Source organism: Nycticebus coucang, chromosome 20, assembly GCF_027406575.1.
Source record: "Nycticebus coucang isolate mNycCou1 chromosome 20, mNycCou1.pri, whole genome shotgun sequence".
Lineage (NCBI taxonomy): Eukaryota > Metazoa > Chordata > Mammalia > Primates > Lorisidae > Nycticebus > Nycticebus coucang.
The window spans coordinates 55,831,381-55,854,321 of NC_069799.1; the positions used below are offsets into that span (position 1 = coordinate 55,831,381).

The 22,941-nt window shown below is 38.4% G+C and overlaps 1 protein-coding gene across 1 annotated transcript in view; it reads right to left on the reverse strand.

The window, feature by feature from the left end:
• The window catches only part of STAM (signal transducing adaptor molecule), a 60,137-nt gene extending 52,515 nt beyond the window's left edge, over window positions 1-7,622 (reverse strand). Inside the window, exon 1 of the mRNA XM_053572863.1 lies at window positions 7,398-7,622. Within this exon, the coding sequence (XP_053428838.1) occupies window positions 7,398-7,437 (40 nt within the window). The 5' untranslated portion in view covers window positions 7,438-7,622. The remainder of the gene's footprint in view (window positions 1-7,397) is intronic.
• Between the last annotated feature and the right edge of the window lie 15,319 nt (window positions 7,623-22,941).

The following is a 22,941-nucleotide window of genomic DNA, read 5'->3' on the forward strand; positions in this document are numbered from 1 at the left end:
TGGAGACCTAACAGTTCATCAAAGTGGCCAACAGGGAAAACAAGCCTGAAAGAAATTACCCTCTTTTTGCAATTAGGGGAATTGATTCTTTGAAAATGTTTCATCTAGTGTCCCTACCCTCCTGGCTATTGGAAGTTCTATCTGCAAAGAGCAATCGAAAGCTCTGCTAACCAGAAAGGGAAGTAGGTATCAAAACAACATCATGGAAGTATTTCAGGGAAGAGCATAGAATAGAAATGATAACCTAAAAGCATGAAAAAGAATCTTATAGGAGAGATAGAAAGAAACAGAAAATCAAACACTATTTCTTAATCCAGTGGATCAGACCTTTAACATACTTAATGTGTTCTGAATTTTCACATTTCTCTCCTGCGTAGGTGTTGAGAGTAACTGCCCCCTTAGAATCCAATAGACACCAAATCTGTTTCTAACTTTTTATGAAAAAAGCTAAAATGCACCCATTGCCTACTAACTGCCAGGTGCTATGCTAAGTGCCTTGCATGTATCATCTCCTTACAACAACTCTCAAGAAGGCTCATGAAGAAAGAGACGAGTCAGGCAAGAGGACAGCACACCTGAGAAGCACAGTGACATAACACCAATAAGGAGTGAAGTATACCTTTAGGAAAAAAGTGAAAAGTGACACTGAAAAGTTAAAAAAGAGCCAAATGCTAAAGAGGGCTTACATGTCATGCTGGCAAAGTCCAAATTACTGTGAAAGGTATAGATTTGCTGAAATACTTGAATCAGAAGAGCCACATGAGTACTTTATTTATTTATTCATTTACTTATTTAGTGAGACAGTCTCACTCAGTCACCCTGGTTAGAGTGCTGTGGTGTCATAGCTCACAGCAACCTCAAACTCCTGGGCTCAAGCAATCCTCTTGCCTCAGCCTCCCAAGTAGCTGGGACTACAGGTGTGTGTGCCACCATACTTGGCTAGTTTTTGTTTTTAGTAGATACAGGGTGTTGCTCTTGGCTGGTCTGGAACTCCTGAGCTCAAGGGATCCTCCCACCTTGGCCTCCCAGAATGCTAGGAGTACAAGTGTGAGCCACCATGCCCACCTTACATTTATATTTAAAAATATCTCTACCAGCCACCTGGAAAATGAATGGGGACAGACTAGAGGCAGAGAAGAACGGCTAGAGGCTTCTCTACTAATCTAAAAGGGGTGATAGAAACCTGGTTAGCAGCTGCAATGAGAACAGAAAGGATGGGAGATAGGATGTAGGATGTACGAGTGGATTCAAGAGCTACTGGGAAGATAAAACATGCAGACTGGAGCAACACTGGAAGCCTTAAGGGCCTTTTCATTGTGTCTGGCATGTAAGGTTGAACAAGTTTACAAACTCATCCTAGTAAAAGTGCTATATACCTCACTGCTGAATATCACAATGGCGACCTTCGAAGTACTCCCCTTCACCATCACCAACTTAATTGTTAGACCTTGTAAGATGACAGCTCAGATGGCCATTCCAGAAAGAGTTGCAAAATTGCTTTGAAGGGTGGCTGGAGTTGGTGCATAGCTTCTAAGGGGAATACCTCAAAGGTGACCATAGTGATATTCAGCAATGAGGTATGTAGCACTTTTAATAGGATGAGTTCCCAAACTTATTTAACTGACCTTGTATTTTTATTACTTAGAACCTAAAGAATTATAATTATCAAAGTCAAAATGACTCCCAGGTTCTTGACCTGTGACTGAGTAAATTAAGGTTATCAATTATCAAAACACGAAAAGCGTAACTAAAGAGAAAAGTTTCAATACAGTTTTGAACATGCTGAACATATGAAGCATATTCACTTTCAACTGAGAACGTCATATGTTTTGTGATTTTACAAGCAATCTTCATAGCAACCCCATGAGATTGATGTTTTTATCCCAATTTACAAAGGTGGGAATCGAGCTCAAAGAGGTTCAACTACAGTAGAAACTCCACAGTTAACCACCTCCCTACACTGACCACCTCCTATAGTCATATAGTTTTGGCAGGGGGTAGGAGGGTTTTGTAACTGATGGGTTTTTTCACACATTTGTTTCTGGGGGACAACCAAACATACAAAAGAAAACATCAGTGATGTCAGTCTCTGATGCCCCAATTGGTATGCAATTGTTAAGTTGACCTAATTATCAAAGAACAGACATGCACCACATATACCTATCAGTACAGGAGGCCTAGTTCCTAATGTTGACCACCTCTGTATGTTGGGCAGTTTTTTACAGTCCCTTGTGTGGTCAACTTGCAGAAGTTCTACTGTATACGTTGTGGCCATTTACTAACAGTAAATAGTGCACATGCAATTTCAACACAAAACTCAAGGTCTTTCCATCACATACTTCAAGAGAATAATGTGACACTAACATTTAAGATAATTTTGCCATGACTTATGATACTGACTAGACTAAGTAAAACAGATTAAAAACAAACTCAAGTCTGTAAGGTATAGAATGGTTAAAACCAGTATGACTAGGAATGCAAACGTTCTATTATAAAAACAAAGTCATGATAATTTAGCCGAGACAGAATAATTCAAAGATGATGCTTGAGTTTCAGGTCAAAATAACTACAACTCTACAATATTACCAAATAATGAATGAAGAACCAGAATGAGAATAAGTTCAGTTTTCTGAACCAATCTTATGGGTAGATGAGTATTTTAGGTGATAACAGAATACCAAAGATCTGGGAAAAATCAATAACTCATTAGTCAATAAATACTTATTGATCACTTACATTGTACCAGGCACTATACCTAAAGTATCAGAGATAGAAATGAAAAGTTCTCATCCTTATGGTATTTATATTCCATATGAAAGACAAGACAATTAAGTAATGTTAAGGTAGTTAAGCACTATAAAGAAAAATAAAATGGAACAAAGAACCAGTGTGAAGGGGGTAAAGATGATTATTTTTTACAAAAGGTATTTCAGGAAAGCCTTTCTTAAAAAGTGACTTTTGAACAGATTCCAGAATGTGACGTTTAGACCTTCAAATACCTGGGAGAAGAGTATCCCAGTGAAAGAAAACAGCAAAATACAGCTAAAGAAGCAGGAATGAGCTTGGAGTGGGTAGATCCAAGAAGCACGGAACGCAAGAGAGAGAGTTTAGAGATCATAATCATGTCAGAGATATAGGAAGGAACCAGATTGTGGACCATAACAAAAAAAACTGTATTTCCTTTAAGGTGGAATGGGAAGCTACTAGAAGGTTCTGAGCTGGTCAGTGACATTAACATCTGTAGAAGATCACTGGCTTTCTTAAATGAAAACTAAGTGTAGGGGCAAGAGCGGCAGCAAAGAAGACTACTGGAAGGCTCCTGCCATAGTCTGTGAAAGAGATAATGAGGACTAAAGTAAGATAATAGTGGTGAGATGGAGACAAATGATGAGATTCTCAATCTATTTTTAAAGTAGAGACAAAAGATCTTGCTGAAAGAATGAATGTAAAATGTGCAGGAATATGAAGCAATGGAGAGTCGTTAGAGCTGAGTGACCGGAAACATTAATGGCATCACATGTGTATACCAAGATGGGCAAGGATGAGGAATGAGCAGATTTGGGGAAAGAACTAATACCCGAGTCTTTAACATGTTTGTTTTTAAACACCAAGCAGAATATAAGTGGAAATGCTGACTAGATGAACGTCTATGTCTAGAGCTCAGGCAAGAGGCTGGAACTACGAATACAGGCATTTGGGAGTCACCAGATACATACGGTATTCAAAGCTAAGAAGTCAGATGAGGTTCTTTTTTAATCTTACTTTATAAATAAAAAGCACAGAGATTTTCTAAGTGTTTTACAAATATTAACTCAACCCTCTTAACCACCCTCTGCATTAAGAACTATTATCCCTACATTCCATTTTAAAGATAAGAAAAATGAGGCACAGCATATCTTCAGCAACTAACCCCAAATCACACTGCTGATAAGCAGCAAATCTGGAATTTGACTCAAGCAGTTTGGCTCCAGAGTCTGATTTCCTAACACTGAGCTAAGCTACCTCCTAAGACTCCATGGGAAAAAATGTTGAAGAAGATATTCTAAAACCAAACAACAGGACATTCAATGTTTGGAAGTTGCAAAATGGAGAAGCAAAAGACTAAAAAGGAGCTAAGAAAAAAATCATAAAGTGTGATGTCCTGGAACGCCACAAATTAAGTATTATACAGTATATCACAGGTAGTTTAAGAGATCAACAAAGAAATGGACTAGAAATTGGCCATAGGATTTGGCAAGACAGAGTCACTAAAGGCTACAAAATAAAAACTAGAAGGAATGAGTTATCTTTATAATTCAAGAGTAGAATTTAGAAGAAATATAAGGTCCAAAAGGAAATGCATGTATTCCAGTGAATGTTTTCTGAATGTTCACCATCACTAGACACTGGTCTACATCCAAGGGACACAGTAGTGAACAAATCAAACAAAATCTGTCCTCATGGAGCTCACATTCTAGTAACAACTTTAGACATTTCTTCAAGGGAAAAGCTATTACCAGAATTTTGCTTCTTTAAAAGAAATGTTATATTACATAAATCAGTCAGTGGATTTCTGATTCAGTTTCAGTATATGAATAAAGCTGAGGACAATTAATTTTGAAGAAGCACAAATATAATAACACCTAATGAGAGGCTGGGTGTGGTGCCTCATGCCTGTAATCCTAGCACTCCAGGAGGCCAAAGCAAGAGGATCCCTTGAGATAATAGTGGTGAGATGGAGACACTCAAGACCAACCTGAGCAAGAGCAAGAAGCCGTCTCTAATACAAATAGAAAAATTAGCTGGGTATTCTTGTAGCAGGAGCCTGTAGTCCCAGCTACTCAAGAGGCCCAAGACAGGAGGATCACTTGAACCCAGGAGTCTGAGGTTGCTGTGACCTAGGCTGTGGCCAAGGCTCTCTAGCCTGAGGCAACAAGAGTGAAACTCTGACTCAAAAAAAAAAAAACAAAAGAGTTGGTGGAATTACTTTTATGTCACTGGCATACACATTGATAGACAAGGTGAAAAGGAAAATTGTTAAGGGTATTCTACATACTGTATTCTATATGCTATAAAAAATTTAACATAGAAGTCTATTGGACTCGAATTCAAGGATGATTTACTGGGAATCTCTGAAGAGTTTTCTTAGCTAGATTAATCTTTCATGATATTCTGACACATGAACTGTGAGGAGAAAATTGATCAAAATACCAAAACCTAACTTTAAAAAGTAAGCTTTTCTAGAGCAAAAACCATTTCCCTACACTCAAGAAGCTTACTGTCCGGCAGACTCAATGCCAATAGTCTCAACAACCCTTTATCAAGCACCTACTGTGTAGCAACCATTAATTAAGCAGCAAAAAACAGGATATAACTATCTTTAATGGTAAAAAAATTGGTAAAAACAAAAAATGCTAAAATAATTTGTAGGCTTTGGAAAAGGGTAGAAATTACAATGAACTAGTAGATAGAGTAACTAGGTGCTATTTTGTCCCTTGGGAAACATTCAGTACTGTCCAAAGATCTTTAAAATCATGACAGGGGATTGGCGTGCCACTGGCATCTCATGGGTAAAACCCAGGGATGAGGTTAAACACCCCACATTGTAGAGGACAGACTCCCCATAACAAAGATAATTACCTGTCCAAAATGTCAATAATGTTGCTACTGAAAAACCCTTGACAAGAGTAAACAGAAAATGATTCTGGTATGACGAGTTCAATTCTGAGTTGGCTTTAAAACATGAGGATATGTTGAAAGATAGAAGAAATAATAGAAGCAAAAGCATAAAGGCAAGAAGGAACCTATATCTGAACTGGGTGGTGTAGGTACTAGGAACAGGTTTGACATTAAGAAATTTATCTGAATCCAATGCAAATATGTGTTCAAAAGTCAGCAGGATTTAAAGGTGACTGGTAGTTGGTACCTAGATTACACAGGACCATGAAAACTAGACAAACATGCTGGGAACAGAAGTAGTATTAAGAAGTTGTTTTATTTAAGCATTTTCCCCAGAGACTGATATAAAACTTCTTGATAGCACCAACCAAATGTTGTTTATCACTGAATCTCTTGAAAACCTAAGCCCCGTGCCCTGTAAACAGTGTGTGCCATATGCTTATTAAATGTAATTTTCAATTCATTATTCAATAAATATTATTGATGATCCCTTAAGTTCCATGCACTGCTAAGATTTAGGACATTCATTTAAACAAATGAATGGAACAAAAATGTTAGCCTTTAGAAAGTGCCTGCATACAAAGGCAATGTAGTAGCCCCTCTACACATATTATTTCATTTAGTCACAAAATACAATAACGTATTTTCCCCTCCTGAAAGCTGAGGACACTGAACTCCAAGAATTTAAAGGTTGGCCTGAATTTCAACGTGAGCTACGAAGTGGCAGAGACTTTTCTAGTCTTAACTCAAACCCCCAACCTTTAGTGACATGCTGTAAAGAAAAATTAAGAAAGCAAAATTCAACATCTACCTTTTATAGTTAAAATATATGACAATGTATAAAGTAACTTCACAAGGTTGTCTCTGTATTGCTTTACTAAATATTAAATTCTGCCTTAAGAGATTTGGGTATGGCATTTGACTAGCTTTCATTCCACACTCATGTGCCAATGTAGTTCCTGGGTGCATTCAAATCATTCCAAAATCCTCTTCCCAGAAACTCAAATTCCCATAATTATTATCTTCAGGCCAGAAAAACTAAAATAAAAAGCTAACCCGCTGGACTGATACGATGTGTACCTAATACCAACAAAAATTTAGCACTTCAAACACCTTTCCAGATACAAGGTCCTCTTCCACACTTCTCAAAGTGCAGAGACCTGGCTTAGGAAAGGCGTCGCAGGTCGCAGGTACTCAGCTAGGTTTCAGCTGTTGCCAGGTATTTCATCTTCATCCCTCCCAACATTTTTAAAAGTCTATCTTTGATCAGAGCTCTCTGCCAGCTACCGTTATGGGAGATTTTAAGATCCTCTAAGGAACCTAAAACATTCTGCCACTTCCAAACGCTTTAACACTGGTCGAGGAAAACACTTTTGTTACGTGGTTTATAATCCTGCTCTAGCCTAGATACGCCTCAGCCTTTCGCTGTTTTTCCAGAAACACAGTCCCAGCGCCAGATGCTACACCAGCTGCTCCTCCGAGGCCCTTTTCACCAACCTCTTAAGCAGTTCTCTCGTAAACCTACAGTCCAAGCTCAAGGGCCCTTTCACACGCTCTCTGAGCCTATTTCTCTCAAAGAGGATGCGCTAAACCCTCAACCTTTTCCCAACACTTAAGGAAGGAGCCTCCGGAAAGGGGAAGAGCTCGACCTTGGTCTGGGGGCCCTGAACGTAGGCAGAAGCGGGGAGGGGGGCTTGCAGTCCGGGGAGGATTGGACAGGGAGCGGCAAAAACACTTACCAACATCCTGATCGAAGGGGTTGGTGGCAAAGAGAGGCATCTCCACTGCGTGCTGAGGTGTCCGCAGGGACTCCCCCTCGACACCACGGGATTCAGGGTGCGACGTAAGAAGGAAGACTCCGCAGGCAAAAACAGCAACAGAGACTGACTCCACGGGGTCAGCAACTGCTCCTCCTCTCACCCACCCCCAGCAACCGAGGCGGCGGCGGCGGCAACAGCTAAGGAGCTGAGGAGGCCCCCGCGCGGGGCATGTCGGGAATCGGGGCAACCTCGGTGCCGCCTGCTCCGAACCTGCCCCGAACCTGCCCCGCCAGTACAGCTAACGACCAAGGAGCCGCCTCTGCTGATTTCTCTTTTGATTAGTCACAAACAAAGGTAGAATCAGCGCTTCTGTTTTCTAATTTCCCCTTGATTAGGAGTCTCCGGAGGACGGCGTCCTTCAGGCGCGCTGAAGCCTACTAAGAACCCCAGGAGAGAATCAGGGTCGGGAGAAAGAAAACCGGATTAGTGTGGGTCGAGCCGAGCCCCTTTTTTACCTCGTGCTTGGTGGGTTGTTATAATTCTCTCTGAAAGGGAACAGAAACACCTCTGGGCCACCTTTTAAGTAAAAAGATTATGAGTTCAATTCGCTAAGATGGCAAGAAACTTGCTTGGATGGATGAAGTCGTGAGAGCTGAAGGATTAGCTCGAATCCCTGGAGAGGGAGTGTCGGGCGCGCGGCTCCTGCGCCCTGGCCGAGGTAACGCTGGCTCCTCCGCGGGCGTCCCTGAACGCCCAGCTTCGGAGTCTCTGGGGACAGCTCCTCTGCTAGGGCGCTGGCCCGCGCTGAGTAACTGTGCAGTCACTGAGCAGCTGTGGGAGGTAGGAAATGAGTCTTTTTCAGCCCGAGGCAGCCCCTCCTAAACCGAGCCCCAAAGGAAAACTGAAACTTGGGAGCTAGAAATTGATGAGTGGTTCCTAGCAGTTTAAAATGTTGATTGAACTATTGATTTATAAGTTAACTTAACAAATTACAAATTATTCTCTACGTCCGGTAGAAATGATAAGAAGCATCTGCTTGAGATTGTACGTCCCACTTGGAACAGATTTAGTAAACTCACTGTGCATGTAAAATGAAATTATGTAAATTGTACCCAATTACAGCACTTCCAAAAGTAGCATGACATGTCAACAGGACAAGTATCATAGCATATGATGAATGCCTTACAAAAATCCTTTAAAAATGAAGTGAAAGTGAAATATGCAAATTAAGTAACAGATAATGTGTTTTGTCATTCAGACAAAGTTTGAAAATGAGGGATGTGGGGAATCTGACACTCAAATGTCGTTGGAAGAAGTGGATATTACTGAATGTAATTAATCTTCCTTAGGGAAATATTTGGAAGTATGGAACAAGCTTTTAAAAATGTGGATATGATATCAGAACGTTATTAACCATTAGAATGCCCAACGTTAAGATATTGGACAGTTTGCTTTCTTTTGGTATCACAAGTTTTCTCTTCTGTAAGAAACAGGAATAATAATAATAGGGTTGTGAGGACCAAACGGGTTAATACCAACAAAACCCTTACACAAGTGCCTGGTATATGGTAAGCATTAAGTAAGTGTAAATAGTCATTATGATTAGTATTGACCAAATCACAACATACACAATGTAAAAGCTATACACCCTTTGCAGGTGGATAATATATAATAGATATATATTTACATAGAAAGATATCTGAATACATAAGTTTTTAGAAGGTTATAAAACCCTGTAAAATTACAAATATCCACAATTTTTAAAGTCTGAAAGAAAATACAGGAGAATAATATGACATGACCTGGTAAGACTCTGGATATTTTTGTTTATGCATGTTATAGTTTCCAAATAATTTAATGATAAGAATGTGTTTCTTGAAAAAGCAGAAAAACAAAACACAAAAATGTAAAAGTGATATGTTAGTACCACCAGGTCTTATTTTGAGGAGCCAATAGCATAAAATTATTACAGAATGTCACCACTGATAGAAAAAGCAGAGCATGGGCGGCACCTGTGGCTCAGTCGGTAAGGCCCCGGCCCCATGTACCTGTACAAGGGTGGCGGGTTCAAACCCAGCCCAGTCTGAACTGCAGCATCAACAAAAAAATGATTGGGCGTTGTGGCCGACGCCTGTAGTCCCAGCTACTTGGGAGACTGAGGCAAGAGAATCTCTTAAGCCCAGGAGCTGGAGGTTGCTGTGAGCAGTGTGATGTCACGGCACCCTAGAGTCTCTAAAAAAAGAAAAAGCAGATCCTTCTCTTCTCAAAAACATCTTGATTACAGGGCTGACAGAATCAGATGATTCTGATTGTCCACCTCTGGTTCCTAATAGGTGTCTTGGACACATTATCAGAATTGCCCTGTATCAGAGCCAGCTGTTTATGAAAATGCATTTGGATATGCTTTGTGCTCCAGGCAGAATTATTCTGTTGCCAGCAATACGTGAGTGAACAAATTATTCAAGCCTTAATTATCAATATACACGCATTGACAGTAACATTAGTATTGATAGTGTTACCCTTGTATTCTCACCTAGAAGAATGACTATAGCTATTGAGGGAAGGGGGGGGGTTCTTGATAATTATATGCTATATAAATAATAAATATTTTTAAATTATAATATTGTAAATATTGTTCTGTTTAATGTAAAAGCCAAATACAAAAAGCCAAATGAGTTATATTTTGAGGCTAGCTTCTCTTATTCTCCCTTTGAAACACTGAAACTCTATAGTAGAGTTTCACTTTCAGTGTTGTCATAGTTTTCTAAAACATTTTAAAGACTATCAATTTCACATTAAAATATTTCTATAATATTATATGTTTAATATGTTCTATGGTTAATTTTAAAATGTTATATTCTTTTATTCTCAGTTTGGCTTTGAAAATTCTTCTACATTAAAAGCAAAGATACTGACATCCAAATAAACTTACTCCAGGAAAAGATCTATAATTTTATGGTTCAGGGAAAGGAATATCCCAGGAAGGTTATTAATTAAGGTTTAATGATTCCAACCCAAGTAGGAATGATTAATATTTCTCAAATTTAACCCTTCCTCTCCATCCTCATTGTAACTGTTTTACTTCACACTCTCATCCTCTCTTAGGCCAGTTATTACATTTACCTCCTACTATGTTTTCTCCTTTCCTACTGCTAAGGACTGAATTTTATACCCCAAAATTCACATGTTGAAGCCTTTAGCCTCAATGTGGTGGTATTTGGAGATGGGGACTTTGGGAGATAATTAGATTTAGATGAGGTCTAACTCTAATGAGGCTGGGGCCCTGGTGATGAGATTAGTGCCTTTCTAAGATGTACACCAGATTGCTTGTTCTTTCTCCCTCTTTCTGCCACATGAAGTCCCAGGGAGAAGGCAACTGTCTGGAAGCCAGTAAGAGAACCTTCACCAGAACCAAGACATGCTAGTACCCTGATTTCAGAGTTCTTAAAACCTCCAGAGCTATGAGAAAATTAATTTCTGTTGTTTAAGTCACTCCCTTTGGTATTTTGTTATGGTATTCCTAGCTGACTGATATACCTTCTAGCTCCAAATCATTCTCCACAGTACTGCCAGAATGATTTTTCTTTTCTTTCTTTCTTTTCTTTTTTTTTTTTTTTGTCTCATTTTGTCACCCTCAGCAGAGTGCCGCAGTATCATAGCTCACAGCAACCTCAGACTTTTGGGCTCAAGAGATCCTCCTGCCTCAGCCTCCCAAGTACCTGGGGTTACAGACACTTGCCACAATGTCTTACTATTTTTTAGAGACAGGGTCTTTCTCTTGCTCAGGTTGCTTTCCAACTCTTGAGCTCAAGCAGTCTGCCTGTCTTGGTTTCCCAGAGTGCTAGGATTACAGGCATCAGAATGATTTTTGTAACATACAAATATGATTATATCATTCCCTTAAAATTTCTTGTACTGTTCTTCAGTCATTCAGTAAACTTGTATTAACTCCTAATGTGTGCCAAGTACCATTATCAGATAGATTAAAAACTGGAAATAGATGCTGGAAACATCATATGGATTAAAAACTTTGTGTGATTTAACGTTTTTTTGGAGTATAGCCTATAAGGAAGACAGTTATTAAAGTAATTGCACTTTTATAGGTGTGCAAAGTAGTCTCCTGCCTTCAAGATTAAACCCTAATTTCTTTAATATAATCTCTTGAATGAACTGGCCCCTCTGTTCTACATCTCTTCACAGTTTCTTCTTCATACCCTCTACTCAGTCTTTGTGAACTACTGCAGTTGTCCAAATGCCTCCATACTTTTTATACCTTCACGCAAGCAACTCTTTCTGCTATTTTTGCTCTTATTATATTTAGATCCTAGACCTCTGAACCTCCAGTTAGATGTCACTTATTAAAAAGCCTTTCCTGAATCAGTACCTGACCAGTAATAAATATTGGTTAATTGGCCACCTCTATCATAACACTTAGTGGTATGGTATTTGTTCCAGATACCCATCACTACATACAAACCACCCCAAATGTAGCAATTTAGGACAACAACAATCACTTTTTATACTTACAAACAGAAATTTGGTCAGAGCTGTAAGAGACAGCTTGCCACAGTGTCAGTGACAGTGACTCAGAGGCTGGGATGACACTCCTCTTAGAGCTGCAGTCATTTACAAATGTGCTCAGTTTTATGTCTGGCAATTGATCCTAGCTGTTGGCTGAGCTATTGGGATTATCAGCAAGAACAACTACATGGGACCTCCTGTGTGTCTGCTCAGTTCCTCTCAGCTTATTGCATGGGCAAACGGCTAAGTATCCGAAGAGTCAGAAAACCAGAACTGCCAATTTCTTAAGACCTGGGTTGGGAAATGGACATGTATTATTTCAGTCATATTCTGCTAGGTAGTCACAGCATCTGCCCTCAAGGGGAAAGGAAATAAAATTTACCTGTAGGTGAAAGGAGTGTCATGGGATTTGGGGGTCATGCTTAAAAGCTACCATCATATGATAATTTTTACTTAGTTGTATAAGCATTAGTCTATGAATAATTTCTATTTATGGGCTCTTCACAGTAGGATTCTTCATAAATGTTTGTTAAATGTGGTAAAGAAACAGAATATGTTGTGATTAAAATGGCAAGCTTCCATTACCGGTCAGGATTGAGTAATAGGATCTAGAATTATCTTTTTTTCACCATAACCAAATAGGGCACTGGACAAAATATATAGGACAATTGATTTCAAACATGAGACAATAGCCAGCACTACTCTGTGATCCCAACGAGAAAGGAAACATATCCGAGGCCTGATTACAGCAGCTTTCTGCCTGGAATCAATTTCTGGACTGTGGCATGAGAATGGGGAACCCAAAAGAGCCATAAGGTCTTACTGTATTGACAAGAGAAAGGACGGTTTAGGGAGACCAAGAGATCAGAGTTTGGAAGACAGAATATTAGTTCCCACAAGGTCAAGAATAGTGTTCATTCCCATCAGATAGGAGGGAAAACCATATTTCACAGTATACTTAGTACATTTTTCTCTATATTCACACTGACCACAGAACTGGTCTATGACCAGATATGTGGGGGTGTTTTTCCACGCCAAGAAATTCTTCAAATCTTTGTGGACACCAACTGGATAGGCCTACAATTTAACTCAATTTTGACACTGTCTTCCTGGAAATAGCATCAGATCCCACAAATTAAGGGCTCTCTCCCCCAGGACTTCCCCCACTTCAAGCAACAATCACAAATCCAGGCTGTCACCTGTGCTTATGACTGAGTGGCTATAAATTGGACATCTCCACAGCCCCCTCCTTGGATTTAAAGATTTGCTAGAATGGCTTACAGAATTCAGTGAAACACTTGACTTGCAATTACCTGTTTATTATAAAGGACACAACAGCCAAAGGAAGAGATGGATAGGACAAAGTATGGGGGAGCGATGGGAGCTCCCGTACTGTAGTGAATTCCTACGATTTTGTGTTGTTCAGGCATCCATCTTGAATGCAAGTTGAACTTTCTCATACCAGAAGCAGAGTTTAATCTCCCTTGACACAGTGTACAGTTCTGTGCCTCCTGCCAACTCCCCAGTGTGGCTGATCCAGATATAAGGTTGTGACTTATGTGACCACCTCCCTGTGGGACAGCTACATACCACCTACTTGACTTGCCCCACTAACTCCTCCTCCTCCTGTGTGGATATGTTGCAGTGACCCACCTCTTAGTCACAATGTGACTCCACTGAACTTGTGCCTACTTGCTTTAACCTAACGATTACTGATAGAACTCCCCAAGGGAAACCTGCCTGAGTAATGCCCTGGACCCCAATAAAGGCCTTGTCCCCCCAGTCCCTTGTTCTCTCACTGCCTCTCATACTCCCTACCCACTGGTGAGCACTGTGCCAGACAGCTCCCCACTTTGCATGGGCCCTCTGAAGCATGCTGCTCTCTCCTCTCCAGGACCTGGAGGCAAGAAACTGCTTCTGTTATTTCTCGTGTTTCATTGAGTTGCCTCCTCTGTATCTCATCTGACCAGGCACCCTAACCTACCTTCTTTCCTCATCTGGGCCCTGCTAGAGAATAGCTATCTTGGTAGAAGTAAACTGGATGCAAGTCAAACAAGAGCTACAAGTGTATCTGCCAGCATAAATAAGTTTTCTGTGAAATGGACACCCGGTCATGAATCAGATACTTAGGCATTGGTCTGCAAGGAAAAAGATCAAATGTGTGAAAGACACACTGTAAACATCCATGACCAAATCCCTGATGCCCAGCCACTCTAATGAGAGAGACCTCAAAACCAAATGAGAAAAAAATAAAACCGCAATACATGCTCTCTCCAAGTATGCTACCCTCCCAGCACCTTTCCATGTTCAGCAACACAGAAAGCTCTCTAAACCCTGTGCTTTGGGTTTTTATGGAGGCTTCATTAAGCATGCTCGATTAAATCATTGGCCACTGGTGATCAACTCCGCCTTCAGTCCTTGTCTCCCTGGAGGTTGAGGGGTGGGACTGAAGAGTTCCAACCTTCTAATCACTAGGTTGTTATCTTCTGACAAACATCACCCATCCAGGAGTTCCCAGCTACAAGTCATCTCTTTAACTACAGAAAGACACATATCACTTCAGAAAGTACAAAGATTTGAGGAGCACTGTGCCAGGAAACAGGAGCAGAGACCAAATACCTATTTTCTGTCATGTCACAGGTTATTGTGTGAAGTACTCAAGGTAGAGTACTTAAAAGTGTTTTGCCTTAGGAACAGGGCAAATTAGCTTTAGGCTAAAGTTGCTGCTGCTTCCCTAACAAAGCTTAAAAGCAAAAACCTGAAAGAATCAAATTGTTTTCAAGTAACTGTACCAAAACAAAGTTCAAGGGTATTTATAGAAACATAAAAATATCTAGCGCTCAGAGATAAAGTATATAATGTCTGACATCCAACCCCAAATCACCGGACTATCTACAATAAATTCGCTTTAAAAATGTATTAGAGCATACAAAGATATACTATGTTAATAATAATCAAAATAAAGCTGGAGTCGCTATATTATCAAACATTTCAGAGAAATGACTATTCGTAGGTATACAGAGTGCCATTTTATAATGAGAAGAGGATAATCCTATATATTTTTGCATATAACAACGGAGCTTCAAAATAGATGACATAAAAACTGATGGAACTTCAAGTAAAAATAAACAACTCTGTAATTAGAAATTTTAACTCCTTTGTCTTGATAGGACATGTAGACAGAAAATCAGTATGGTCAAAGGCTTGAACAATACTATCAACCAACTTGATTTAAGTGAATACCCATTTTTTTCTAGTGTACATGAGATCAAGATAAATCCTATTCTGAGCTTTAAAACAAATCTCCATAAATTTAAAAAGATTCATATCATACAAGGGCATTAAATTAAAAATACAGAACGGAAGGATATTTGAAAGTCCCAACATATGGAAACTAATTAGCATACTTCTCAATGACTCAAGGAGTCAAAAGAGAAATAAAAATGGAAATTAAAGGTATTTTTGAATTGAAAATGAAAACAGTATATCTAAATTCGTGGAAGCAGTTAAAACAGTGTTTAGAGAGAGATTTATAATATAGCAGCTATATAAGAAAAGAAGAAAGGTCTCTATTCAATGATTTCAGCCTTCACCTTAAAAAAATAGAAAAAGTAACAAATAAAATTCAAAGTAGAAGAAAGGAAATAAACAGAATGGAAATCAGTGGGGGGAAAAACACAAAAACTATAGGAAAAATAAATGAAACTAAAGCCAGTTTATTGAGGTCAATAAAATTGATAAAACCGTAGCCAGATGGATGATGGAGGGGAAGTCACAAAATTACCAATGTCAGGAATAAGAGAGGTGGCATTACTACAGATGCCACAGATATTAAAAGGATAATAAGGAAATATTTTGGCCAACTTTAAGAATTGGATAACAGAGGAAACAGCAGATTCCTTCAAAGCCACAAACTACTAAAGGTCATCCAAGAAATACTGAACCTGAAGAGCTCTATTTGAGTTTCTTGTTAAAAACTTAACAAAGTTAACTCCAGACCTAAATGGCTTCACTGGAAATTTTAAAAAGAGAAACAAGGCAATTTTGGAGTGAGGTGGAGCAGTGATGTTCTATCTTCATTACTTTGACTATAATAATGTTTTTATGGGTATACATATCAATTAAATTGTGCATCGTGAATGTGTAGATACTATATTGAAATTCAGAATATGCCTTAATAAAGCCATTAAAAAGTCACCAGAAATTACATCTTGTGCAACTGTTTATAGTTACGCTAAAAAATTTTAGGTCATCACTTAAGAATACAAGAAAACACTTAAGTGTTTTTGAAGTTATGTGTTTCAAAACAGCAAGAATGTTTGAAAACCACAGCCTTGGACCAATCCCCAGCAGCTAGATTGCCTCTCCCCACCCCTTCCCTCCTCTCCTAATAGATATTCTGGAACAGCTGCTTCCGCTATCATGGATTGACATCTTTCGTTTTGGAGAAGGTTGAACCAAACTGTATCACACCAGGTTTCATAAATAGCCTTTTCATAACAAATGATAGTATTATAAGGAATACAAATACACACATTCATAATAGTTCACCTTGTGCCTTCTCCTTTTGCCTCCTTTTCTATTATAATAATGATGGATTTTATATACATATATATGAGCACCTAATAACTGCCACAGGTTGGGTAACTGGATTGGCAACACTTACCATCTGGTCTGGGTTTATGGCAGTTCCACTACTCCGTCTGCAGCTAATGTGTCCTGAAGGCTCTTAGACAATGAAAACCTCACCAAAGAGCCTGCTGCTCCCCAGCATTTACTATTCAAATATTTCTTTCAAAACAAATGATTTTTCACCATTTAGCACAACAGAAAACACATATGCTTACTGGGGGCAACTTACAAGAAGAGAAAAGGCATCTTCATTCTAAAATTCCCCAGACTGTATCTGTGCTGATAGGGAAAATTTTCTCCCAAGGAGCATTTAAAATGCAACTTAGGTTGTGTTTAGCCTTACATAATTAATGTTTATAATAGCATATGTGTATGTTTGGTTTTATTTTCATGGTCAATTTCATAAGGTATGAAATTGTTCTTTAGGAATGAAGTTCTCATTTATAATAATATAATGTACCTATAGAACAGTAGTTAAAGTCTGCACTTCCAACTGTTAGCCTAGAACCAAATTTGTATGATTGATTCTGTCCTAAAGGAAATTCTACGTAAGCTCTAGAGGAGCTTCACTGTGCCTCAGCTTGCACGTCAATTAAAAAAAATGAAATTGGGTTAAATAAATTCCAGTATTTCCTTTCAAACCATAATGCTCAACCTAATCGTTTTCTAGATTAATGCCTCTGTGTTTTGAGGTTTCTCACTCTTCACATTTCAGTTCTCATTCTCTTTCTTTGTATTTGCTCTTAACTGTGTTTCCCCCACTCACTTCTGCTACATCTCACAAGTACTCCCCTGAATGCACTAGCTGTCTTCCTCATGTTCACTCCTTTCATGATCTCTACAAATAGCTGGCTAAGTTTGTTTTTTTTTTTATTTTAGACAAGAGTCTCATTTTGTTGCCCTTGGTCGAGTGCCGTGGTGTCACAGCTCATAGCAACCTCAAACTCTTGGACTCAGGTGATTCTCTTGCCTCAGCCTCCTTAGTAGCTGGGACTGCCACAACACCCAGCTATTTTTAGAGATGAGGTCTCACTCTTGCTCAGGCTGATCTCAAACCTGTGAGCTCAGGTAATCCACCGGCCTCGGCCTCCCAGAATGCTATGATTACAAGCATGAGCCACCACACCAGGCCAAAACTGAGGAAGTTTTTTAAGTTTTTTTATGTTAATGACACCATTTCTTACTACTGGTATCATTGCTTTTATCCTGTTGAAACAAACACATCGTGCCTCCTCACATTCTAGCATAATTCACAAAGAAACTGTACATTACAGATCATTAAAATCACTGGCAATGTCACCAACACTATTCACTAATACAAATCAGTAACATGAGATTTGTTACAAAGCTATGTTAATCAAGACAATATGATACTGGCACAAAGATAGACAAATCAATAGAACAGAATACACAGAAATATGTCTGTACTTACATGGCCAATATTTTTAATAAATACTCAAAGGCAGAGAAAGGATAGGTTTTTAACAGATGGTACAGGAACACTTGAATATCTACAAGCAAAACTTCAAACCTCATTCCATACCTTGTATTATGTACAAAAATTAATCAAAATGGATCATAGACCTAAATGTAGAGCCTCAAACTATTAAATTTCCAAAAACAGGACAAAACCTTTGTGACTTGGGTTAGGCAATGATTTCCTGGATCTAACATTGAAAATATAATCCTTCAAAAAAAAAAAATCAGTAAACCGAACTTCATCAAAATTAAGAATGCCTATTCTTTGAAAGACACTGTTACAAAAAATGAAAAGCACCCAAAAACTAGGAGAAAATATTTGCAAATTAAATACCTGAAAAAGGACTTGTATCTGGAATATATATATTCCAAAACTTGAGGGAGCAATCAGTCCACTGAAAAATGAACAATAGATTTGAACAGGTACTATAGCAAAGAAAAAATATGGTTGGGAAGTAAATACTTCCAAAGAAAAGAAGCTCAGCATCATTAGTCATTAGGGAAATGGAAATGAAAACCACAGTGAGATAATACATCTATTAGAATAGCTGAAAATTTCAGTGATCATGCCAAGTGTTTGCCAAGATGTAGGGCATCTGAAATGTACAATAGCACAATTATTTTAGAAATAGAGTCTGGCAATTTCTTAAAAAGTCAGACACACACCTATTGTGATACTCAGTTATTCTGCATCTAAGTATTTACCCTAAAGAAATGAAAGCATATCTTTATATAAAGTCTTGCACATAACTGGAAAAAATCCATATGTTTATCAACAGGTGAATGAATGGATAAACAAATTGTGGTATATCCATACAATGGAATAGCTGCTCACCAATAAAAGAAAATATTAATACCATATATACGCCCCACATGGATGAATCTCTTATTCAGGCCCAGTTACATAATTTGTGAAGCCTGGTGCAAAATGAAAATATTGGTCCATATAAACTATTACAATAAGTTCAAAACAAGGACAGCAGAGCATTCCACCAAGCATAGAGCCTTTCTAAGCATGGGGCTCTGGGACTAAACAGGTCACATGTCCATGAAGCTGGACTGACTCAAAGTCACTACCCCAAGTGAACACAAAGAGTACATAATGTGTAATTCTATTTATATAGAATATAAATAGTTCTTGAAAGTGCAAATCACTCTGTAGTGACAGAAAACAGATGAGTGGTTGCCTGGAGATTACGAAAGGGCATGAAGCCACTTTGTGAGGTGATGGATGTGTTCACCATCTTGATTGTGGTGAAGGTTTCAGAGGACATGTTTGTCAAAACTTACTAATGATACATTTTAAAATGTGCCGTTTACTGTATGTCACACCACAACAAAGCTGATCACAATTACAAAACATTAATGGGCATTTGAAAAGTATTTTTCAAAATATAGTTCATGATCTTTGGTATGCATTTCTTCATAAAATATATATAAGTAAAGTAAATAAAAGCAGAAAACAATATATAATTAAATGCTAAACTCAATGTCACATTATCAGGACAAACTGTTGGAGCTAGAGGAGACTAATACAATGTGAATTGAAGTGCTCAGGGAAAAACACTTTAAAGAATTGGTATTGAATGCAGGCCAAAGAGTGAATGGCATTTATACAAGCAAGAAAGAAGGGAAATCAAACGTCTGGGGAGGGTGAACAGAGTGAAGATTTGTATTAAAGTCTATCCTGCTCAGTTTATGGATAATGAACAGATCAGGGGATATTTTTTAAACAATGCTTTTTGTTTTTTTAAGAGACAGGGTCTTGCTCCGTCACCCAGACTGGAGTGCAGCGGCCTTATCAGAGCTCACTGGGCGCAAGCCTGGATCAGAGGATTTTGATGACATGTACTAGGAGATCATGTTCCTTTGGGACCCCAGGGCTCAGGTTATAATAAAGAGCTATGAATGCTTTTATCCTAAAGGTAAGAGCTAATCCTTACACTGGCAAATTAATGATGTTTTGAGAAGTCAAACTTGTTTATAAAATGCTATCCCAAATATTTTTTGCTCTCAGAATGTCTTACTCTCAGTGAGACTACCTACCTCAAGTTTCATTTTCCCACCTCCAAATATGTCTTCATTTTCTTTTTTTTCCTATCTGAGAAAGAAGGTTGTTTTCCCTTTTTGAAACCTAATCTCTCCTCTGTCTTCTTACTGCCATACTCACCTACTATCAGAGAGATCTTGCTTCATAAAATAGCGTATCTCAAATAGGTAATCAATCTTTCTGTCTTTATGGCAACTTCAGCAAATAAACAACAACAAATAAAAACCACCTTTTGATTGCCTGTTGTTTCAAGATGCCTCCTTCTGATACTTCCAAGATTTCGTCCATCTGCACTTTTCCTCCAACTCACTTTTCCTCAATCCAGTTTGTTCTTTCTGCCCCCAGGATTATGATCGGCCTTTAGCTGGCAACATCATCTTGCAGAGTGACTGTTGGAATCACATTCCTTCTTTAAGTATACAAAAGTCATTTCTTGCATGAGTCGTTTTCTCGGTCTCTCGAGTTACATTTTTTGGCAGCTCTTTAGCTCCCCTAGCACTTTGTAATTCTCTTTTCAAATTTATTTTATTCTGCAGTTGATAATAGAACATGGGCTTTGGATTCAGGCAGACTTTCACAATCGCTGCTTATTAGTTTATAACCTTGGGCAAATTTCTTAGCTTCTCCAGACTTCAAGGAACTCATCTGTAAAATGCAGATAATAACACCTATCTGAAAAGACTCTTGTGTAGACTAAATCAGCTAAACTGCCTGGCACATGAGAGGTGGTATGTTACTATTATATCTTGGAATATATTAATTTGTCTGATTTTCTTTTTCTTTTCTTTTTTTTTTTTGAGACAGAGTCTCAAGCTGTTGCCCTGGGTAGAGTGCTGTGGTGTCACTGCTCACAGCAATCTCAAACTCTTGGGCTTAAGTGATCCTCTTGCCTCAGGCTCCCAGGTAGCTGGGACTACAGGTGCCCGCCACAATGCTCAGCTATTATGTGGTTATAGTTGTCATTGTTATTTGGCGGGCCTGGGTGGGATTCAAACTGCCAGCTTCGGTGTATGTGGCTAGCGCCTTAGTCGCTTGACCTACAGGTGCCAAGCCTTTGTATGATTTTCTTATCTACCGCATAATACTGTTAGCTTTGGAAGAATAAGCTCCATTTTTGTTTCATTTTGGCTTCACCTGTTTGTACATAACACATAGTAAATTATTCACTTTTTAAAGGGATAGTTTTTAAAAATCTGTTGACATGTTATTTATTCCTACTGTATTTATGAGGGCTCATTTTAAAAAAAGTATTATATCTAACTTTGTAAAAAGCATAATCATTGTAACAGTAAGGGACATTCTGTGTCAGATTCAATGTTTTAAAGGAATAATTGGAACCATTAAGTGTGACTAATTGGAACCATTAAGTTTAAATAATTGGAAGCATTAACTGTAAAATACAGACCCACCTTACCACAATTATTGGGTTTTATGTTAAACATCAATAAATACTGTAAAATCTAAACCACTAGCAGCATTTAAAAACCACCTCTAATGATTTATGCTTAAAGAAATGGCTCAGGCCTATAATCCTAGCACTCTGGGAGGCTGAGGTGGGTGGATTTCCCTGAGCTCACAGGTTTGAGCGAAGCTCCTTCTTGCAAAATAGCCGGTCATTGTGGTGGGTACCTGTAGTTCCAGCTACTCAGGAGGCTGACACAAGAGAATCAGTTGAGCCCAGGAGCTTGAAGTTGCTGTGATCGGTGACGCCATAGCCATCTACCCAGGGAGACAAAGTAAGACTGTCAAAATGCATCTATTTTATGTGTTCGGTATAAGCTTTTGACAAATGCATATACCTGTGTTAGCATCAACCTAGTGGACATTTACATTACCTCAAAAGGATTCCTGTCTATTTTTAGTGTGTTCTCCCCACAGACCCCAGCAACAGGCAACTTTTCTGTTTTCTGTTACTATAGGTTAGATGTTCTTCTTTTAAAGTTTCATATAAACAGGATGTACTATTTTGTGTCTAGCTTCTTTTGCTCAGTATAAAGTTTATGTGAGCCACTTATACCTTTTTACTGTTTGTTTACTGTTGAAGTTTGTACCTTTTTACTGCTGAGTAATGGTCCATTAGATAACTATACTACAGTTTATCCATTCATGAGTTGATGGACATGTGGGTTACTTTAGAATTACCAAGACTGAAGCTGCCATGAACATTTGTTATAAGTCTTTGTGTGGACATATGTTTTTACTTACGTTGGTTAAATACAAAGAATGAAATTGCTGAGTTACGTGGTAAGTGTATGTTGATCTTTTTAAGAAATTGCCAGACTGTTTTCCAAAACAGTATTCTCTTTAGCTGTGCATGAGAAGGCCACTTGCTGCACAGCCTTGCTAACATTTTAAAATATTAGCCACTTGAGTGGTTGTGTAGTGATATCTCACTGTGGGTTTAATCAGCATTTAACAATGCACATGCTATTAGCCATTCTATATCTTTAAAGTATTCAAAAAATAAAATGTTTTTTGTTCATTTAAAACAACTGATCTTTTGAGTTGCAAGGATTCATTTTATGTTCTAGACACAAATTCCTTGTCAGATACACATATTGTGAATATTTTCACCTTGAAAGAGCAGATGTTGCACATTTTGATGAATTTCAATGTCTTTTTTTCCTTTTTTAGTTATTGGTGCTCTTTTTTGCACCTAAGAAATCTTTGTACCTAAGATCTTTGCCTTCCCCAAGATCACAAAGATTCTACTATATTTTCTTACAAGCTTTATACCTTTAGCCTTATATTATGATCCATTTCAAGATAATGTTTGTCCATAGTGTGAAATAAGGGTCAAGAGTGATTTTTTAAAATATCGTATCCAGTTCCATTTACTAA